At 36.8% G+C, this 7,798-nt stretch overlaps 1 protein-coding gene across 1 annotated transcript; it reads right to left on the reverse strand.

Annotated features, from left to right (window-relative positions):
- Positions 1 to 221: 221 nt before the first annotated feature.
- Positions 222 to 2,438, reverse strand: LOC145550581 (uncharacterized). Its single transcript, XM_081604460.1, has 10 exons — positions 2,357 to 2,438; positions 2,007 to 2,279; positions 1,692 to 1,785; positions 1,502 to 1,569; positions 1,179 to 1,409; positions 1,019 to 1,084; positions 806 to 937; positions 654 to 716; positions 510 to 572; positions 222 to 370 (listed from the first exon to the last, which is right to left on the reverse strand). Exons 2-10 carry the CDS (start codon positions 2,220 to 2,222, stop codon positions 236 to 238), a joined length of 1,068 nt encoding a protein of 355 aa, XP_081460586.1. The 5' UTR covers positions 2,223 to 2,279; positions 2,357 to 2,438; the 3' UTR covers positions 222 to 235.
- Between the last annotated feature and the right edge of the window lie 5,360 nt (positions 2,439 to 7,798).

Below are 7,798 nucleotides of genomic sequence, written 5' to 3' on the forward strand. Positions count from 1 at the left end.
ATATCCATGCAAGCAGAGAAGCTAACAACATTGTTTTTGCTTTGAACCACTCATTTACAGTAAAATACCACCTCCTCTGATCCATTAACTCAGTATTTACAACAGGAAAGATACCAAATTGTTACTGCAAAAGAATAAAATAAACTTCCAACAATATTTGAAATGTCAAAAATTAGAAAATTGTATACGTTATGAAAATTGTAGACTGAAAAGAACAACACTCACACAACATTTTTTATTTATTAATACACACTGTGGAACACATTATACAAACCCCCTGGCCAGCAGGAACCTCCAAAGGACAGACGCACCCCACACCAGGACAGTCAGACGCCTCCCGAGGACAAGCAGGTTGCAGCGTAAGCTTGACCTACAAATAAATGACACAAAAAACATATCAAGCTGATTTGGCACAAAATCAACAAAGATGCAATGTCAAATGTTTTCAATAAAACACTTAGTAATTCATTCTAAATTACACATTTAACCTTAATGTGAAAAACACTTACAGTGTTTTCAGGCGGCACACATTCAACGCCTCTGACAGGAGTCACACGTGACGCAACTGAAACCTAAAAGAAAAATAAAGAAACAAACAGTTAAATAAAATAATCTGTACTACAAATGATAAATTAGCTTATGCTTGTACAAACCTCCTGTGTCACACGCCTTCTCTTTGGGACAGCTGGTTTCTGTTTATGTTCCACAGGCTTTGACTACAACACCGCAATGAATATTGGGAGTTTGTGTTATTTATAAAATAAAATACTAAGAATGTTAGTAGTTGGAGTATTCTTCAAATTACCTCGGTGCCTGTGTGAACATCTGGAAGAGCCGATGGAGAGACTGTCTCCATGGCAACCAAGATAGCGGGTGAGAAACGGACAGGATTTAATTGGATGAAACATTCCTTCAAAACCACAGGAGTCCCATCGCTCTATAAAAGCAAAAATTTAATTATTAAGATACCAGTGACATTGACAATTACATTTCATGAATAGCTACAAGCTTCACAAACTTGGTAATGAACCACTCTTTTCTTGGGTGAATCAGAGAAAGAGTCCAATTCCCCCGAGTGGTTCCTCTGTAAAGGTAGAGCACATATTAGACTTTTAGGATGACTATCAATAGTTAAAGGAACACCTTTCTTTCATTGCAAGCCAATAAAAGATCAATACCTTCCTGCCGGATCTCACGAGTGTCCACTCAGAAGGGTGTGGAGAAGGAGGAGAACGACGAGGACTCTCCACTCCCTTCACTACCACACGGGGCACAAACCTCGGTTTATACGGACGAGTTGCCTGACTCTGCACCAGTGGCTTTGGTGCTGACAACTCCAGGAACTGATAGCCAGCATTCCAAATCAGATTCCTGAGGATGTGCATCCCGTGGTCGTCGCTAAGGTGGATCTGCACATTTAAACAGTAATCAGAGATCAAATTAACACTTCATATTAATGCAAATTTGTTGCTTACTGTGTTTAAAATGAAAATGTACTTACGCCATCACGGCACCACAGAGTGAGACGGTCCAGAGGAAAGTGGTCAGCAGTGGAAAAATAGGGAATCCCTGAAAACATAATGACAAAATAAAATTACATTTTGCAAACACCAAATCACCAAAGATAAAATGAAAAAAGTTGCAATACATTTACCAACCAAAGACAGAATTATCAATATTTTACTACCTACCTAGCTTTGCCGACCTGCGGTGGAATTCTTGCTGGAACAAGTTCTGCTTCTCTCTGGACTCAGTCAAACGAGGGACAAAGCCGGTACAAAACACCTACAATAAATAACCGATTTAGAAATTTATATTCAAAAGACCTAGGAAAATAATTAAAAAGTTGATGTTTATATCACTGTTTCTACATTCCAGTCCTCAAAGACTATTGCTCTGCATGCTTTATATGTGTAGCAGAAGGGAAATTTCTAAAACATGCAGAGCAGTGGCATCTGTGAACTGGGATTGAGAAACACTGGTTTTTAATCAACAACAGTGCCCACCTTAGGCCAACGACTACAGACGGTCAACAGGTACCGCTCAAATTCCTGTCCGGCTTCTTCTGGATGGCGACTGGCCGTAAGGTTGTTTGACGGAGCCATGATGCAGACAGCGTCAGGCTCCCGAGGTACATTGGCTTTCATTACCTCAAGACGCAAGTCAGCTGCACAGGCTCCAGGGGTAGACATGAAGCCAAACTGTAAGCAGCCACTTGGCATCTCAACAATGCCGTCCGCAAAGGACCGCAAATGGGACGCTCCGATGAGAAGGACAAACTAAAATAGTACAAAACACAGCAACATAAGAACTATGCCTACATATTCTATTTGAAATCATTGCACATTGTACTTACTTTCTTATCAGGGCAACCCTCAGGAATGACCAGCTTGTGACAGTGGTTGGTCACTTCACTAGCTGGCCATTTATTCACAGAATGGCGCCAGCCAGTGCCACGCCCTATTAAAAAACATAAATGAAAGAATATATAAAAATATGAAATATGTACTCTGGATACTTCATGTGACATACAAATAAGGCATTCAATTTAAAATAATATAATTAAACACTCACGTGAAACAAAATCACTAGAGGCATTGGGTATCCCTACACGCCCAATTCGAACTGCTTCTACCCTTCTTCTTGCAGCTTCGGATCGGCGATGGGACTTTCCTCGAGGCATCTACATTTCAACATGAAAGAATTCAGTGGAAAGAATTGATATTTATTGATAATTATAGCAATATAAATTTTATAATGCATCATAAAAGTGAGTACACGCTTCACATTTCTGCAGATATTAAAGTACATCTTTAATTGCAAGTGTATAACTGTGTTGATTCCTTTCTTCATTAACATGAAATCATGCAAGTTTGAAAACATTTGCTCTTTATTTGACAAAGTTATGAGGGTGAACCAAGTATTTTAGCCACCTGAAATAGCCTAATTTTTTTTAGGTAGAACATATTTGAGGCAACTAAAATATATGGTTCCCTCCGCATAACTCTGGTAAATAAAGAGCAAATGTTACTAAATTGTCTGGACTTATTGATGAGAGGAATAAACAAAGTTAAAGACTTGCTGTCAAATTAATTTGTTCCTATGAAATAGAGGGGTAACAGATTATTTCAGTCAGCTAAAATATATGGTTTCCCCTAATAACTCTGAAAATAAAATGCGGCGGAAAACTGATTGCTTGTTGACCGATCTAGCTTCTGTATTTGTTCATCAGGGAGTAAGCGAGCGGAGGAAAAAAATATCTCATCATAGGACCAAGTAACAACAGAATATTGAGAAGAATTCATCGCAAATTAAAAATAATAATAAAAATATTAATGAATTAAAAAGAGCGCTCTTTACAAAATACAGTAAAAACAGTTTAGTGAGAGCCAGCTAGAACCGATCAACGGCTGACTGCAAAACAACCTACGACTGGCTGTAAACCAATTAGCTGCTGATTCTAAGCAGCCCCGCTTGTTCTGTCCGATTGAAACCTCAGCTCTTGTGGTTCCAAGAAGTTCGGTGGAACCAGGTCGGAAGTTCTAATGCAAACACGGTCGGTCCTACTTTCAACCCGTTCCGTGCAGTGCGAAAATGGCTTTAGAAGACCTCCACACAAGACCTCATTTAGTTATTTTACAAATCTGTTATTGCTTCTTTTTTAAATAGCAGCTGCCGATTAAACTAAATGTTACAACTTTGTCATGATTATATGAGTTGTTTTACAGAAAAATCGATCAGCACCATGAAAATTAACGATCTGCCCTTCTGGCTGCAAAGCGCGCTCCCGACACAGGTGAAACATATTTTCACGCGGGAAGCTTACCATCAGTCCATATCGTAACGTAACGTTTAGGAACGATTCCAGGCTTATAATTATTCACGTTAGCAGCAGAAATGACAATAGCTACACTAAGGCTACATAATTGTGCAGTACCTCATATTTTGACCATAATAAAAAGCTGTATTTTTACAAACTCAACGTCATAACGTTTTTATAAAACATATTTTAAAAAACTTACCTCGACGGAAATAGCTTCCTGCACTCGGTGAATCAGCGGAATATGGTTGATAGCTGTTCCAATACACGTCTCCTAACGTTTGGAAGGTTGGTTGAAAACTCTGAGTACGGCAACTGTGCTCAAAGTGGGTCTGTGAAAGACTGATTCAATTCACTGTCGGGAGAACGTTAGAGAAGCCAATCAACCAATGGGTTTAAAAGATACAAAGATGAATATAATTCAACCAATGACCGCTTTGGAACCAACCTCACTGCGTATGACGTTGTGGGACGTTTACGTCTTACGCAGTTGCTCGGCGCCATCTCTGAAGATAAAAGCATAAACATCGATACGGCAGGCCGTTTTAATATAAATTCTGTTTTGTCCAACTATAACTAATTATATTCCAGATATCTAAAAGTGCAATTTGACTAAACAAAACTACATTTTTATTTAAAATAACTCGAAATACTTATGATTATTCACAATTACATTTTAATATCTAAATTAAGAGTTGCATTTAAGCTTTCATGTGCTGCCAGTAAGCTGTCCAAACAGTTGCATGCAGAATATTATGCTTTATGGAAAGCAAATTTAACATAAATTCGGTTTAGTCTGAGTATCAGTAATTACAAATACATTTTGACTTGAAAAAAGATTACACTTTCTTTAAAACATGTGAAAATGCATATGACTAGTTGTAATTACATTTTTAATATCTAAATTAAAAAAGACCTGTAAATCCCTCTGTGCTGCCATTAAGCTATCCAAACAGTTGCCTGCAGAATGTTGTTTTATGGCAAACCACTTTAACATAAATGGGATTTTCTGTAACTATCTGGAATTATTGATTTCTACAAATTTATATTCTAGAAAAAAATTTATTTTTCACTATTTAGAAAGGTTAAGACATTTGAATTTACATTCCAACTAATAAAAGCAATAATTCAAGATTTCTTAAATTTCATTTTTAAGAGTTAATATTAATTTCAAGATATCTCAAATAATACCACCTCTTCTGTCATGTTACAAGAGAAATATCAATTATTATAACTTAAGCCATCTAAAACATAATTATGGATACTCAATATTATATTTCGACATATCTGAATTAAGAATTAGATTTAATCAAAACCTCCTGATAGCTGCTGCATTGACCTGCCCTTGATAAAACACAGTGGACCAACACCAGCAGCTGACATGGCTCCCCAGACCATCACTGACTGTGGGTACTTGACACTGGACTTCTGGCATTCTGGCATTTCCTTCTCCCCAGTCTTCCTCCAGATTCTGGCACCTTGATTTCCGAATGATATGCAAAATTTGCTTTCATCCTAAAAAAGTACTTTGTACCACTGAGCAACAGTCCAATGCTGCTTCTCTGTAGCTAAGGTCAGGCACATCTACCGCTGTTTCTGATTCAAAAGTGGCTTGACCTTTGACCTGGCGAAGGTGGCACCTGTAGCCCATTTCCTGCACACACCTGTGCATGGTGGCTCTGGATGTTTCCTCTCCAGACTCAGTCCACTGCTTCCCCCAAGGTCTGGAATTGGTCCTTCTCCACCATCTTTCTCAGGGTCCGGTCACCTCGTCTCATTGTGCAGCGTTTTCTGACACACTTTTTCCTTCCCACGGAGGTGCCTTGATGCAGCACTCTGGGAACAGCCTATTCATTCAGAAATTGAATGAATAGGCTGATGACCTTCTTCACAGCAGTAAGGTCGGCAGTCTGACCCATGATTGCACTTTTGAGTAATGAACCAGGCTGGGAGTTTTTTAAAGCCTCAGGAATCTTTTGCAGGTGTTTAGAGTTACATTGTTGATTCAGATAATGAGGTTAATTGCTCATTCAGAGAACCTTTTCATGTTATGCTAATTTTTTCAGAGCGGGATTTTGGGTTTTCATGAGCTGTATGCCAAAATCATCAGTATTAAAACAATAACAGACCTGAAATATTTCAGTTGATGTGTAATGAATCTATGAGTTTAATTTTATCATTACATTATGGAAAATAATTAACTTTATCACAATATGGTAATTTTTTTAAAATGACATGTATATGTGTATATTGGATGTAACTTTTCTAATTTCTCACTCTCACCTCCTGCAGATGTTACTACACCATAATCCTCATCCCTCTCTCTCCTCAAGCTCCTTGCTATAATAAATTCTGGTATTTATTCTTGGTGATTGACAAAAGTAGCCATCATCCATGTTGTTAAACAGTAAAAATAGAAAACAAGAATATAAGTAAAATCTTCCTTTACAACTCAGCTATGTTGTAAGGGAACAGAGTTGAATCAAAATGTTGTCTGATAATCTTCTAATTGGTCCTTCCCACAAACTTAATTCAACTTCACAGAAGAGTAACTTTACCACAAGAAGGGTCTTCTTGTTTATCATGTAAGAAAAATTTGAAATGAGTCCATTTACAAAGTAAAAACTCTTCTTTAATATAAAGATTTTCCATACACTGAACAAAATAAAAACTTATAAATGTAAAAAAATTTAAAAGAAATGAACTAAATAAAAAGAAAAAGAAATTAATTGTCGTCCGCCCAGCTCATATTTCCTCCTCTTCCCCAGCTGGTTCCTCCTCTGTCTGAGTGACAGCATCTTCTTTTCTGAAAGATTTAACATAAAAAAAAGTGAAAACACATTTAGCATTCAATCTGAATATAGTAAAATAAATTCTTAGGACAACCCACACCATGAACAATAAAACGACTAAGAAATACTGATACATGTCTTCCTTAAATTCATTCATTCTCTTATACCTTATCACATTGCAATAAGGAAAATCTATCTGCAGCAAATTATAAATAGTCGCAGTAAATAATGGAGAAGTCTGTTGCAGTTCATCACAGAAAGTAAACAACCATAAAAACGCCAAAGGAAAATTTTAGAAAACCCAAATTAACCTGAAAACAAGAGGAACCTGGAGCAAGACTTCATCTCTTCATCTCAAACTTGTACTGTTTGGACTAAAACCTCGCTCCTCAAGCTCCGGCTCCTGCTTACTTGCAAAAAATCTTCTGCTTGCTTTGGAACAAAAACGCAAAATCACCCAAAAAACCCTCAGTGAATCGAATAAAAGTATACTGAGTGCAAGTTTCCTTCTAGCACCAGTTAAGCTGTGAATGGCTAAATGTAACTACATTCAATTTTACGAACCTGGACCACTCAATAAATATGTGAAGAAAGGAGAGCTTCTGCTTTCTGCTCCATGTTAAACTAAAAACCCACCAGCAGTTGTTACTGATTGTTAACAGTACTCTGATCAACTCTGTTAAAAGATAGTCATGACATAATAATACCAAGCCTACATGAAAATGTGCGGTGTTAAATTATAGCAATAAATAGCAGCAACATAAGAACACCTGCTATAAGGAAACAAACACACCCAGTAAAGTCTTAGTTAAAAAAGAAAGCAGAAAATGTTTTGTAAATGAGCAAAGTTCTAGAAGAGCACAATAACAAGATTGCTGTACAAACATTACACATTTTGAGAACAAAACGTATGTAATCATGCTTTCAAATTGAAAATATTGGCTATCAGATGAAAGAAATATCCACCAATAGAAGAACTTAGCAAAAATATGAAAGAATAGCTAGAAGATGCTGAAAAGAAAGTGGTGAATATTTTTTTATAAATTATAATGTCACATGTAAAAGAGTTAATGACTATCATTATTTTGTGCAGCTAAATCTTGAGTTTGATAATTAACAGTCTTTTATATATATTTGTAAAAAGTGAACCTCTTTTCCTTTAATAACAATGGATTGTAAAACCAGG

Source organism: Poecilia reticulata, unplaced genomic scaffold (genome assembly GCF_904066995.2).
Source record: "Poecilia reticulata unplaced genomic scaffold, P_reticulata-male-v2 Scaffold_92, whole genome shotgun sequence".
Classification (NCBI taxonomy): domain Eukaryota; kingdom Metazoa; phylum Chordata; class Actinopteri; order Cyprinodontiformes; family Poeciliidae; genus Poecilia; species Poecilia reticulata.